We start from the raw sequence: 15,621 nt of genomic DNA on the forward strand, positions 1-15,621 counted from the left end.
AATAGTTTGTTTTGACAACCCCCAATTTAAAAATGATTGACTTTCAGATAGCTGGTGATTCAAAATTTAAACTTAATGGAGAAGCAGAATGGCATGGGTATCCATAATTTGTCTCCTGTAGATGTGTTGATGGCTAACCTCAGCTCAAACTCACAGGTGTACGACATCCAGTCATTGTGGGTAGATGTCAGGGTTGATTACAGTACCTAGACGATAGAGTACTCTCTCCCCTCCAGCTGTTAAGCAGAAAGGGTCACAAATACAGGTCTTTTTTTCCTACAAATGCACAAAAATGTAGTGCATGCACCCATGAGATAACTGGAAGAGATTAGCGGACATTGTTCATAACCCTCCATTTGGAATATATAATACTAAAAGGCTGATAGCCAACAAATCATAGGGCTGAAAAAAATGGACAAACTGTTCTTCCAATGTAAGTTTTGTGAATGAGCTTAAGAGGTTGACTAGGAGTAGAAGAGCTGTTAAAAAGATGTAGGGCTGTCAGACTCCAAACAAATCTTAGTCGATCGAGAGTGGTCTGTTCTTTCGGTAAATCGATTGGTCAACATTTTCAAAACGTGTATTTTTTTTCAATATATAGTTGTAACAGGATTGCTTACGCCCCTACCTGGGCTCGAACCAGAGATCCTCTGCACACAAACAACTGTCTCCCACGAAGCATCGTTACCTATCGCTCCACAAAAGCCCCGGCGGCCCTTGCAGAGCAAGGGAAACAACTACTTCAAGGTCTCAAGAGCGAGTGACTTCACCGATTGAAAACGCTATTAGTGCACACCCCGCTAACTTGCTAGCCATTTCACACTGGTTTCATAGACACAACCCATGTTTCAATAAAATCTACTACTTGTAGGCTACTGGGGTTGTATAATGCTTTAACCACTGCGATTAAAAAATGAAGACATACAAATTACTAAAGAGGGAGGGAGCCGAGATCAATATAGCCTAACCAGAAGAACAAAAACCTGTTCCCGACCCTCCTCGTTCTACAATCTTTTCCATTTGGAGTGCCAAGTTATCGTACCATTTCTACATGCCAGTTATGATTTTCGTGGAACAGTTACATTTAATTTAATAGTTTTCATATCCCAAAATCAATGTCATGTCATGTGGTTAATAAAAATTATATCTAAATGAAAACGATACAAATCTAAAATAAACTTCTATTGCCATTGCCAACATGTAAAAATAGCCTACATAAAGCCAACAAATAAAAACATTGCAGCCAGCAGGTTGAAAATATCCTGATAAAAATAACTACCTATTAAATCACATTGGCTAAGCATGGCCTGTCTGAAAGGAACTTGAAACATTGTATCAACTATTGTATTAATTTGTGCAGCCCAAAGCTCATGCTAGCAAACTTGTAACATTGTATAAAATATGCTGGGCCCTCAGAGTTTCCCTGCCAGTGAGCTCGGACAGACAGACACAGCTGTAGGCTATTTGCGCAAGGGATTAGAAGTAATCAGGTAGGACGATTTTATGATCTTTCCACCAGATCAGAGCATGAAGACTTTTCAAATAGGCTACATTGTGGAACTATTGTCGTTCTCAATGGATATAAAAACAGACTTTGTTGACTTGCTGTTTGAGGCAAAGAAAAAAATACTTTGAAAAGCTCCACAGTGATGGTGAGTTAAGACAATCAGAAATAGTATCAGATCCCCAAATGGGCACATTTATAGGCCTACATTTGTGAGCAGGCCAGGTAGTCTAGGCCTAGTTCTATGTGTAATCAGGTGCGTGTCCTTACTCCAGATGGACAGGAGCGCTACAAACAAAAAGACAATGAACATATTGACAACTTGTAAATGGAATGAAATAAACCAAAACTTGTAGCCTAGGTTGTGCACTCTGCAAACAACGTGTCCACTCCTACAGTACAATGACAACGGTAAGACAGTAATAATAAATTGAATGCATTAACAGAAACTACATTAACCAAACAAACATTGTAGATTAGAAGTGTACTACTGGTGATACTGGTGTGCCATCCCTGCGGCCTTCACAATGGATTAGTTCACTCAGACAGGCGTGAATCAGACAGGTGTCTCATGTGCCATCATTTAAAAACATATATACATACATACATATATATATATACACACACACACTAGACAAAAAAAACTCTTGGCTCGACCAACAGCCTATTGACCAAACAATCAGCCCTAAAACAAATCCAGTGTAAACTCATCAACTTCTGGGTCAAGTTCAGGAAGTTGTTTTGGGATTTCACATCTGGCATGAAGATGCACACTGGCATTCCATTGGGGTCAACAAAGGGGGCATGTCGAAACCCCCCCCCCCCCGCAAACAAGCTTTAAATAGCAGTGGTATTTTATTGGCAGTGCACTGGAATTTCAGACATTACATGCAGATAACTCCTAACTCAACATCCCTCGTACAAACTCACAAATTGGTGCAAATTCTGACCAGAGAGAAAAGTAGAAGGTTTAATCTTTAAACATAAGTGTTTTTAAAGTAAGTGGTGAAACAATGAATGCTGCTGCGACCTTGATATACATGTCCCCTCTATAATTACTTCCAGTGGTGTAAAGAACTTAAAAGTAATACTTTAAGTACTTAAGTATTTTAACTTAAATAGTATCTGTACTTTACTTTTGATATTTTTGACAACTTTTTCTCCACTACATTCCTAAAGAAAATATGTACTTTTTTACTCCCATCCATACAGTACATTATGCCTGACACCCAAAAGTACATTTCAAATGCTCAGGCAGGGCAGCAATATGGTACAATTCATGCACCTATAACTGTGTCATCCCTACTGCCTCTGTCTGGCAGACTCACTAAAACACAAATACTGCATTTGTAAATGATGTCCAAGTGTTGGAGTGTACCCGTCTGTCCATAAAAAAAAAAAAAAAACAAGACATTTGGTGTATAACTTTTACTCAAGTATGACAATTGAGTACTTTTTCTACCACTGTAAAACTACATTTAAAACTACATACTTTTACTCAAGTGGTATTTTACTGGGTGACTTTTACTTGAGTCATTTTCTATTAAGGCATCTTTACCTTTACTCAAGTATGACAAAGGAGTACTTTTTCCACCACTGATTACTTCACTAAGCACATTCTTTCAGTTAAAAATAAAACACTGATTCTTCTCGATTATAAAATGACTTAGGGGGGGGTCATTCAGGGCTAAAACTAACAAACCTATGTTGTCATTACAAATTCACTGATTTATATAGTCTTCATGTACAGATGTCAGCAAGTCAAATGTAGAGCAGTTAACAAGAAGGATGTTCTGTTACTTTTGATATAACCACAGCTGAGCTGTTGTTGTAGAATCAAAACATACAACATTCACCTTTTTTGGACTTGGCTCCGATCTTCAATTTGGAAGGCCACGCTATCTGTGTTTTGGTTTCATCCATGACCTGAAACAGATATTGGTCATAATCAATAAAAAGGAAAAAGAAAGCGTCATTACATATCTATGTTTAATATACTGAACAAAAATGGAGATCAGGAAAACAATAACACCATAATGCTTCTTTTTGAGACTGCCTATACTCTAGTCCATTTAAATGCCCAATTTTACATGACAGATAACTGCATGGTACACATCGATATATATACAAATCTTAACACGTGTCATTTTAAACATAACAGAAATTCAGCCTCACTTCAAATAAACAGTATAAATGAGGACCACGTTCTAGTAACCACTAGCCAGAAAAATTCACATGTCTGCTGTGTTTATGGCTGATTGAATGTGGCTCGAGGCTTGTCTAAACTTTGGACAATGCCTCATTGCCTCTACTGCCCTACACCTCCTCCAACCTCTTGCCATGCTGACTTTGGAGAGCACCTATGAAGAGAGGTCTACGATCTACAAATTTTAGGGAGAAATCAACCAGAAATGGTATGATCCAGCGAAAACATGGCTTTTGATATAAGCTTACTGAAACAAATGTACTCTGTGACAACAAAAAAAGCCAACATCTCCATATTTTGTGAAAGTGGACTGGGTGTTGTTGGCTTAGGAACACGTGAAAAGTGTCAGCTGCAATCTATGTGAGAGCCCTTTTACAAAGCTACCCAGCGTAACCAGGAGCATATGCATGAATGTGAAACAAAAAAAGAAAGAGCAAAAGTACAAGTCCGAGAGGAAAGAGTGTGTTATTCTGAGGTACTACAGGCATCGTCCACACGCTCATGAGGCCGCTCACCGTCACATAACTTCCTGAACATAGACTGGGGATCAAACAGTTCAGCCATGAGAAACATGAACCATCTGCATCGCCTAATGGAGACCTGCTGACTGGTGGTTTACATTAGAAACGAAAATCTCAGAAAACCATCCATCTCCAAAACACAGAGATCTGTCCTTGTCCTTCAATTTCCTTGTTTTCACAAAGGTCCTGTCGTGATTATTTGTTTTAACGCGTACCAGGGGCTTGTGTTTTTGGGTGGAAAAGGAATGAACTCAGACGGGTTTGGACACGTGAGCACCCTATGAATGTTCCCTCATACAGTATGAAGCTGCTCCATGTTCTTCATGGACTCCAGTGGTTATGCAAGGACCTCCAAACCTCACATGGGAACCCACGCAGAGAGAGACAATATGCTTAGAGCAGATGTCCATGTCAATAAAAAGTTTGGATGGAAACCTGGTTATGTGAATAAAGTCTAATAAAAAATGTCATGACAGACCTGATGGAAACTTAGATTCACGCAATGACATGTTGTGTGGTCCTCTCACTACGACTCAGGAAAGCATGCAGTTTATTAGGCTCAAGATGAAATACGTTACGATGAACTTCACATGGTGGTAAAAGTATGTTTGGTTTTTGGCATAATGGAGCCCATGTCATTCAAGGTTTTCCTAAAAGCACCTGGATGATCATCAAGACTTTTGGAAGAATATTCTATGGACAGATGATTCAAAAGTATAACTTTTTGGATGACGTGGGTCCCACGCCTGGCGAAACCAAACTGCATTCCACTTTAAGAACCTCATACCAACAGACAAGCATGGTGGTTGTAGTGTGATGGTTTGGGGATGCTTTGTTGCTTCAGAATCTGGACGACTTGCCTTAATAGAAGGAACCATGAATTCTCCAACGTATCAGAGAATTCTACAGGAGAATGTCAGGTCATCTGTCTGTGAGCTGAAGCTCAGCTGGGTCACGCAGCAAGACAATGATCCAAAACACACAATCAAGTCTACATTAAAATGGCTAAAATTAACACATTTGAAGTTTTGGAATGGCCTAGTCAAAGTCCAGACATAATCCCAATAGAGACGTTGTGGCAGGACTTGAAACGAGAAGTTCATACTTAAAAACCCACAAATGTCGCTGAATTACAGCAGTTCTGCATGGAAGAGTGGGACAAAAATCCTCCACAGCGACGTGTGAGACTGATCAACAACTACAGGAAGCATTTGGTTTTAGTCATTGCAGCTAAAAGGTGGCACAACCAGTTATTGCGTATAAGGGGACAATTACCTTTTCACACAGGGACATTGGGTGTTGCATAACTTTGTTTATGAAATCAATTGAAGATCTGATAACATTCAGTATCAAAAATATAAGTGGGGAAAAAGGGACAAATGCTTTTTCACGTGACTATGTGATTGTACACAAATGTAAGCAAGGTTTGAAATGATTGTTTCAGTCAAATATTATATCAGTTTGGGCTTTTTGCAGTCTACAAATTATTCGTAATTATGTTCCGGCCCCCTGATCAAGCGCACAAGAAAAAGATTGTGGCTGAATCCTAGTTAATGAACCCAGATTTATGTACTGCGATGCATTTCTATGAAAAATACAAAAGAAAAGCAACTCTTTCAATAAAGAACACCGCCTTCATTCTGCAATTTTCTATCTTAATCCAGTACATTATTCATAGAGGAAATGTCAAAATTCTTCCATATGTTTGGGAAGTATAGGCCTGCTTGGCATCCTCCAAACTGACTGACAGACTTTCCAGAGCCAGTCTGAAACACCTGTTGGGCAGTGCTAGTTGAACGTGTGCATTTTCACTCCAGTATGAAACACTCTTAAAGACCACTGATGGTTGAGTGGATGGCCCTTCAAGCATCACTGAGTTTCTCAAACATACTATAATCAAAACACAAATATGGAAAGTGAAGTGGAGCTTAAAAAGAATACTTCACAATCTTACTTTGGGCCAACAATATGAAGATTAGGATACATATTTTTGCAGTTATTAGAGGGCCCCATGTAAACATGAATAATGATTATATCTATTTATAATCACATTTGACTGTTCTGGTCAATTCAAATTGCAAAGATAAGATTTATTGAACCTTTGAAAATGTAGCCTATACAACATACCTCAAATATCTGGTCAGAGTTAGGCTAGATTATTCATCCCTGTTGTTTACACACCACAGATGGGCTGATGAACTGCCATGCAAGAACATAATTATGCTATGTAGCATTACTGATTGTGGGGCCTATCCACAAACACAGGTTTTGGGAAAAAAATAAGAGACTTACTATTTTTTTTCATAAAAAAAGTCTCAAATTTAATCCAGTTGCTATGTCTCTGCATTCTTCATTGAAACGAATAAAACAAATCCACTACAGTATTGGCAGCTAAAAAATGCTTCCACGATACAAAACCCATTCCTACAGTATAACAAATGTGTCTTGTTGAGTTGCATTTTTCATTCTCTCACTAAAGACCTTGGCTCATGTTACTGGTCTTGGGTATTATCTTTGTCTAATGGCAAGAAAAGCCCTGCCAAGCTGGAGTTCTCATGAAAGCCCTTGGCTGTGGCATTTCTAACCATTTCACAAGATAATACAAATAAAATAGACAACCAAGAAGGTTGTCCTTTGGGTGAAGGTGGGAAAAAAAAAAATCGACATATTTTTGGATGGACTTCCTATCTAACGAACAGAATAGAACAGTTTGTTTTCTGAATCGAACAGATACTGATGTATAGGATTCTAAACTGCAAGGACTTCAAGTGGGGGGCGGCAGGTAGCCTAGTGGTTAGAGCATTGGACTTGAAGTGAAAGGTTGCAAGATCGAATCCCCGAGCTGACAAGGTAAACATCTGTTGTTCTGCCCCTGAACAAGGCAGTTAACCCACTGTTCCTAGGCTGTCATTGAAAATAAGAATTTGTCCTTACTTTAAAAAAATTAAATGTGGAAACAGTTTTGCTTCCAACTATGAGGACAACATGGTATACAGTAGACCTCCAATAATCTAGGACTCTGTAAATAACATTTTACACTGGGAAATCTAGCCCCGAGGATTTCCAAATTCAACATATATGATAAGTCCCATCTTTACAAACATTCCACACCAGCACTGAATCAGAGAGACAGTCTTTAGCACATTCTCTCAATCATGATACACGTGAGCTTATTATCATACATTTTATACGAACCACCCCCGTAGACTTTCACTCTATAAACAAAACTATGTGCTCCCACTCAACAGTATGACAAACACATCTCTGGAACATTTTGTTCATCATATCCATCAGGAATTTCGCTCTGTGCCCCTCCCCCCTTTGGCTCTTTCCCTCCCCAATTTTATCAGTCTCATGGGCCAATAATGGGGTTTCTGCTTAATTCCACAAATTAATTTTGTCCCGGTGAAGAAACACAACTCGCCTTTTTATTCTCTATGGTGCTTTGAAATTCTTCAGGTACACCAGAGCAACTACAGTATGCAGATTTATGCATTTCTTTCAAAATATAGACATTTCCAAAACTAGACACATTCCAAGAAAGGCCAGGGAATGGACTATGATCAGATATGATATCACATGATTACAATGGATATAGGGATTGTATACTGTAGCATAGCAACATGCAATGCAACAACAGTTATGAGATGATCACTGCCCTATGTTGCATCCAATCAGGAAATGTATGCCTCAGTAAAGGCCAGGCGTGTTTGGAAAGCCAGTTAATACAAATCAGATCAAAACCCTATTAAAGGGATGTCAGATAATTGTGATGAAACCGACAACCAAATGTTTATGGAGATATATGCAATTATATAGATTCCCTAAGTCCAAACTTTACAGCCAATTACATTTTTTGCCGCCCTCCATTTCTTCTCTATAGGGTCTTGTTCAGGAACTTGCTTCCTCTCCATAGTTGCGGTTCTTGGCAAGGCCATACAGATGGGAGTGATTTCAGACAGACCACACACCATTTTAAGGGTGGATAGCGTTTATTTTTATGAAGGGCCCAGCAAATACCTCTCAAATGGGTCAGCTATTTGCACAAATTAGGTTAACTATACATTTAACGTTCCACTCTTCAGTCTTTCTGCTACTGTGCCCTTTTCAAGTAATGCATACATTTAGCATTGTGATCAGTTTCATTACATATTACACTGATTGGATCTAGCAGGAAGGTCAGATACATACGTAGTGCTATAACCCAAATCGAACAGGATGTCATTTTGGGAATGTCATCAAAAACAGTCACATGTGCCATGTACACGTGAGAGTATACAATGCCTATAGAAAGTCTACACTCCCCTTGGATTTCTTCACATTTTGTGTTACAAAGCGGGATTCAAATTGATTTAGTAATTTTTTGTCAACCATCTATACAAAATACTTGAATGTCAAAGTGGATGAAAAATTCTCCCATTTTTAAAAGATTAAAGAAAATTAAACCCTAATACGCCTTGATTAGGTAAGTCTTCAACCCCCTGAGTCAATACATGTTAGAATCACCGTTGGCAGCAAATACAGCTGTGTTTCTTCTTGGGTAAGTCTCACAAGAGCTTTACTACACACCTGCATTGTGCAATATTTACCTTTAAAAAAAAAAATGAATCTTCAAGCTGTTAAGATATTGGGGATCATGGCTAGATAGACATTTTCAAGTCTTGCCATAGATTCTCAAGCAGATTTAAGTCAAAACTGTAGCTTGGCCACTCAGGAACATTCACTGTCTTCTTGGTAAGCAACTCCAGTATAGATTTGGCTTTGTGTTGTAGGTTATTGTCCTGCTGATGGTGAATTCCCCTCCCAGTGTCTGGTGAAAAGCAGACTGAAACAGGTTCTTCCCTAGGATTTTGTCAGTGCTAAACCATCCTGTTTCTTTCATCTTAAACTCCAGTCTTTGCAGATGTCAAGAATACTCATACCTAGGGCTGTTGTGGTGACCGTATTACCGCCACACCGGCGGTCAGGAGTCATGAAGGCAGTAAAATTCCATGTGAACCTTTAGTCACGGTAATTAGGCTTCTCCAAGCTCTGATGCTGCTGATGGTCATTAGTAGCCTGCCAAACTTGATAACTCACTGGTACTCAGCACTCTATCATCCCTCTAAATGAACTAGTGTAGCCCACAGCCATTTGGCATAGCCAGATCAGGACCAAACGTAAGGACAATTCAGAGTATGCTATTCTGTTCTTCTGAAATAGACTACATTTTCTTCATATCATGCCTCTTTAGACCTGTCAAAAATAAAGAATGGATTTATTGTGAAGGTGTAGGCTATATTACATGGATTTATTATACTTTAAAAAAATGTGCATCTGCATCAGTGGCTTGTAGGCTGTGTGTGGAAGCCAGAAGATGCTAAATGTGTTTACGTTAATTAACGGTCAATTCCCGTGAGATCGACAGCTATTTGCTTAACAATCACCGACTGATGAAATTTCATGACCGCCACAGCCCTACTCATACCCTGATACAGCCACCACCATGCTTCAAAATAAGGAGGCAGTTACTCTGTGATGTGTTGTGTTTGACTCAAACATAAGACTTTGCATTTAGGCCAAAAAGTTGTGTTTTTTTGCAGTTTTATTTTAGTGCCTTGTTGCATACATATGCATGTTTTGGAATATTTGTATTCCTCTTTTCACTCTGTCATGTAGGTCATTAAGGTAAAGGTCACTACAATGTTGTTGATCCATCCTCAGTTTAGTCCCATCACAGCCATTGAACTCTGCCATAGCTGTTTAAAAAAATTGCCTCGGGTGACAGCCCTAAGCAGTTTTGTTCCTGTCCTGCAGGACAGTTTTGTTCCTGTCCTGCAATACTAGAGCGTTGGACTAATAACCGGAAGGTTGCGAGTTCAAACCCCCGAGCTGACAAGGTACAAATCTGTCGTTCTGCCCCTGAACAGGCAGTTAACCCACTGTTCCCAGGCCGTCATTGAAAATAAGAATATGTTCTTAACTGACTTGCCTGGTTAAATAAAGGTAAAAATAAATAAAAATAAAAAATATAAAAATAAATTTAAAAAAATTAAAAAGAAAAAAGAAAAAAAGAAGGACAACTACATCTTTGATGTGCCTGGGTGGTTTAATAAGTCATCCACAGCATAATGATTAATTTGACCATGCTTGAAGAGATATTTAAATGTCTGATATGTTATTGTTACCCATCACTGCCCTTCTTTATGAGGCTAACTGGTCTTTGTAGTTGAATCGGTGCTTGAATTTCAATACTTGACTGAGGGACCTTACAGATGTTGTATGGAGCACAGAGGAAGGGGTAGTCATTCAAAATCATGTAAAACACTATTATTTCACACAGTGAGTCCATATAACTTATTTGTATTTATTGTGGATCCCCATTAGCTGCTGCAGCTACTCTTCCTTACTTTGGGATTTATTAAGCAAAATGTTACTTCTGAACTTATTTAGGCTTGCCTAAACGACTATATTTTAGTTATTTAATTTGTTATTCATTTGAAAAAGTTTGTCAAATTTTCTTCTCACTTTGACATCATGGAGTATTTTGTGTAGTGACAATGAAATCTATTTCAATCCCACTTCGTAATGCAACGAAAAGGTTCAAGGGGGTGTAGACTTTCTGTAGAGTTTTCTATGTGTGTGTGAGGCATGGTGGCAATCAACATGGATGGAGTGGACTGTCTTCCTGTATCACTGTTGATTCAGCTGTGTGTGTGTGTGTGTGTGTGTGTGTGTGTGTGTGTGTGTGTGTGTGTGTGTGTGTGTGTGTGTGTGTGTGTGTGTGAGATAGACAGAGGGTTTAGGAGTTAAAGGGATGGGGTGGGTGTTCTCCTGTTTCAGTTGAGAGTCTTAGTTAGTGATCCATCCACCGTTTTCTTCCCATGAGACTGATCGCATGAATTTAACATGTGCCAACAATCCATGCGCTAACTCTCACGAGCTCCATTATGTTTGGGGAGAAGACCTTAACCTTAAGGTGTTCAACTAATATGTGCATAGTTCAAAAGATTATCCCAAATTAGGAGCAACTGCACAATATCTGCTACTTTTTAAAACATAAAAAGTTTTCAAGTACTTACAGAGGAACCAACCAATTTAGAGGGCTATTGGTTTGCTGTAATGGACACCTCGCAAAGTCAGCAACTTCACTTAAATAATCATACAATTAATTCCTTCATTGCGATGTGATGACTCATTTTCACCCTTTCACTTACTTCCTCTACCTTGCTATCCCTCTATTCTCTACCAAAATAATCAAAAGACTTTCCTTTCTCACCCACTAGACAGCATACAACTACAGGACGGTGTTGTACTTCTAAAATAATGAAGTAAAATCCTTCTGGCCTCCGATCAGAGTGCATCAGTGCTCGTATATCAAGCTGGCGTTGTTTACAGAACCACAGCCGAGGGATGAGGGAGGGAGAGAGGGACTGGCTCAGCACTCAAATAAATTTGCCTGAAGCCTCCACTAAAGCTCTGTGGTCCATAGTCTACCAGTCCAACTCTTCACAGTCTAATAGCCCACCAATCCAACACGCCAAAAGGTTTAATGGTCCACGATCTACCAGTCAAACTATTCACCGTCCAAACATCGTATGGTCCAACAGCCTGTCGAACTGTTCAATGGTCCATGGTCTTTGAGTTAAATTGTCAAGTAGTTTTCACAATACATAATAGCCTACACAAAGTATGTTGTCCAACAGTCAAATACACCAAAAGGTCCATGTCACAATACATTACAAATGGTTTAATACACTGATCTGAGTGGGAAACAATGCTTGGACCCAGCATTAGAGGGAGAGAGAAAATGGGGATGGATGTGGTTGGGTCTGAGAGCTGGCCTGAACGGAAGACAAACAGACAATGAGTAAGAGAGTGATCTACCACAGGGAAATGCCTGCAAGACTGTTTTGTTTTTCTCTTACTGACCTCACAAAAACTTGCAGTTTATTTCCAAGGAATTGCTGGGACGCCAACCCTCACTATAAAACTGTATGTGCAGGTGTGTGTGTGTGGAGGGGGAACCATTGTGTGCATTTTGTGTGATATATGAGGGACTGCATACGTGTGTGTGGTACATGGGTGTGTTTGAGGGAAGGAAATGGTGTAAGTAAGACTTCCCATTTTCATCGACTTCAACATAGTCCAAACACCCCATACATTTTATTTAGAATAAATCGTTCCAGATGTCTACAATGTTTATTTTTCTGACATTAAATTGGGTCTGTGTGCTGGTCATGCTATCGCAGGGAAATTCCAGACCCATTTGAACGGAAATTCTTCAATAAAAACTTCACAGTCTGTTATTGTCCTTTTCCGATCGCCAAACATAACTACAGTTAATGTACAATTATTGACCTTTTAAACTTCTGACCAGCATAGTTTGGAATGGAACATTGGCATAGTAATGATTGCATGTGAAGACAGGGCAGTGGCTTTGGAAAAGCATAATTGGCAAGCCAAGGCACCACCTACAATTATGTCAGATAAGTTTAATTGAATAAGCTACATACAGTGCATTCGGAAAGTATTCAGACCCCTTGACTTTTCCCACATTTTGTAACCTTACAGCCTTAGTCTAAAATTGATTAAATCATTTCTCTCCTCAATCTACACACAATACCCCATAATGAAAAACAGGTTTGTAGAAATGTTTGCAAATGTATAATGAAAAACCCCAACTTAAATATCACATATACATAAGTATTCAGACCCAGTTTGGATGGGAAGCTTTGATGCACAGCTATTTTCAGGTCTCTCCAGAGATGCTTGATAGGGTTCAAGTCGGGGCTCTGGCTGGGCCACTCAAGGACATTCAGAGACTTGTCACGAAGCCACTCCTGCATTGTCTTGGCTGTGTGCTTAGGGTCGTTGTCCTGCTGGAAGGTGAACCTTCGCCCCAGTCTGAGGTCCTGAGAACTCTGGAGCAGGTTTTCATCAAGGATCCCTCTGTACTTTGCTCCGCTCATCTTTGCCTCGATCCTGACTAGTCTCCCAGTCCATGGCTCTGAAAAACATCCCCACAGCCAGATTCTGCCAACCCCATGCATCACCGTAGGGATGGTGCCATGTTTCCTTCAGATGTGACGCTTGGCATTCAGGTCAAAGAGTTTAATCTTGGTTTCATCAGACCAGAGTATCTTGTTTCTCATGGTCAGAGTCATTTAGGTGCCTTTTGGCAAACTCCAAGTGGGCTGTCATGTGCCTTTTACTGAAGAGTGGCTTCCGTCTGGCCACTCTACCATAAAGGCCTGATTGGTGGAGTGCTGCAGAGATGGTTGTCCTTCTCCCATCTCCACAGAGGCACTCTGGGGCTCTGTCAGAGTGACCAAGTTCTTGGTCACCTTACTGACCAAGGCCCTCCTCCCCTGATTGCTCAGTTTGGCCAGCAATAGGAAGAGTACCGATGGTTCCAAATGTCTTCCATTTAAGAATGATGGAGGCCACTGTGTTCTTTGGGACGTTCAATACTGCAGAAATGTTTTGGTACCCTTCCCCAGATCTGTACCTTGACAAAATCCAGTCTCTGAGCTCTACGCACAAATCCTCCAACCTCATGGCTTGGTTTTTGCTCTGACATGCACTGTCAACTGTGGGACCGGTGTGTGCCTTTCCAAATCATGTCCAATCAATTGAATTTATCACTGGTAGACTCCAATCAAGTTGTAGAAACATCAAGGATGATCAATGGAAACAGGATGCACCTGAGAATTTATAGTTTCATAGCAAAGCGTCTCAATATTTGTAATACACTTGCTAACATTTCAAAAAAACAGTTTTTTGCTTTGTCATTATGGGTTATTGTGTTTATATTGCTGAGGATTTGTACTTATTTAATCCATTTTAGAATAAGGCTGTAACATAAAATGTGGAAAAGGTCAAGGGGGCTGAACACTTTCAGAAGGCACCATTTCTAGAGACAAAACACATGTCTAGAATATATGGTAAAAAAACAATGGGTCGGCGCCCGGTTTGCATTTCTTGGACATTAAATGGCTGTAGGGACAGTTAAATTAAATGACATAGCAGTAGGCAATTTAACTTCCCTCAAAACCAGAGATGGAAAATAAACAAATAAGAATGCTAAAATAAACCAATGTCCATAACCTTTTAATTAAAAAGTATATTAACATACTATGGAGGGAGTTCAAACACTTCAGGAAACAGCACTTTAAACAGGAGCAGTGTCTTCAAACACTTCAGGAAACAGCACTTTAAACAGGAGCAGTGTCTTCAAACACTTTTCCATTTTCTTTCAGGTAATTACTTGGATGCCTATGCAATAACGTAGAGCAGACTAGTACAAACTCAACTGAGTCTTAGAAAAAAAATGAAAATATTTGATGGTAACAAAATATGACAACAAAGCAGATGCATATGTGTATGAATGCGTTGTATCCATCTCTGTCTGTACATGCTCTGTGTGTGGAGAGTAGTCCAACATTGGCCTATCAAATGTGCAGCCTCAACCTGTCAAGCACACGCCTGACTTGTGCAAGGCCCACAATAGTTTCAGGTGCATTTGTTTCAAGTCAAAATTATACTAACGTATCTACAATCAGGACGCTATTAAACGAACACCGGACACTTTCATCACCTGAAGGAAAGTGCTCTTCTCTGGACTTGAACACAATCCAAACATGATCCAATAATACAGATTAGAGATTTACCTTCTGAAAGAAATCCTCGCCACCATTGACTCGTCCCCCAGCGGCCGCTGTAGAGGAGAGGAAAAAGAAACAATTCATGAAACCATTAACTGTTAAATATACAATACTGTATAACATTCACAGAGCCAAATCACGCTTCGGTTATCCAAATGTGAGGATACCATGACTAAATCCAAAAATCTACTTTTCAGTGGATCTCCATTCCTTGGGTATTGTCATTGGCACATCAGTATATACAATTTGGGGATTTAGATAGACGTCAAACTCATTCTTGATAATCCTTATAATTAGATACAGCTTCCTTTTAACAAATTGCTGAACTTTGTATAAAAGGTCTCAGTGCTATATTACCATTATGGGTGATCCATCTTTTGTTAGATATTCACACTTTTGGACAGACAATGTCTCCTCCTGTATTAGCATGGTGCCGTAAGGGTGGCATGAGGAATGTTAGCTACCAGAGAACTGACTGACAGATACCTGGCAGAGCACACAATTATGTAAAGATATCCATGAGTATAAGAAATATTATTTGAAAGACTTGCCATGAAAATATACTAAAGACCTCGGCTTCTGGTACTATATAATATGGGCAAGGAACAGTCTCCCAACCACAGTGAATATACAATAATTAGTTTCTGATACAGATCATTCTGCAAGTCCTTTTGTCTGGCCTGTGGCTTTTCTGTTGATGTAAAATACATAGTTGTTCTCCGCAGAGCATTTAACCGTCATTTG

At 39.5% G+C, this 15,621-nt stretch overlaps 1 protein-coding gene across 6 annotated transcripts in view; it reads right to left on the minus strand.

Annotated features, from left to right (window-relative positions):
• Positions 1–15,621, minus strand: part of LOC109899755 (protein bicaudal C homolog 1-B) — a 78,603-nt gene that overhangs the window by 30,909 nt on the left and 32,073 nt on the right. For all 6 annotated transcript variants that reach the window (XM_020495254.2, XM_031835655.1, XM_020495258.2 and 3 more), the window contains 2 exons: positions 14,884–14,930; positions 3,361–3,430 (listed from right to left, as the gene is read on the minus strand). In XM_020495254.2, coding sequence (XP_020350843.1) covers positions 3,361–3,430; positions 14,884–14,930 — 117 coding nt within the window. The remainder of the gene's footprint in view (positions 1–3,360; positions 3,431–14,883; positions 14,931–15,621) is intronic.

The sequence above is a fragment of the Oncorhynchus kisutch genome, linkage group LG11, assembly GCF_002021735.2.
Source record: "Oncorhynchus kisutch isolate 150728-3 linkage group LG11, Okis_V2, whole genome shotgun sequence".
Classification (NCBI taxonomy): Eukaryota; Metazoa; Chordata; class Actinopteri; order Salmoniformes; family Salmonidae; genus Oncorhynchus; species Oncorhynchus kisutch.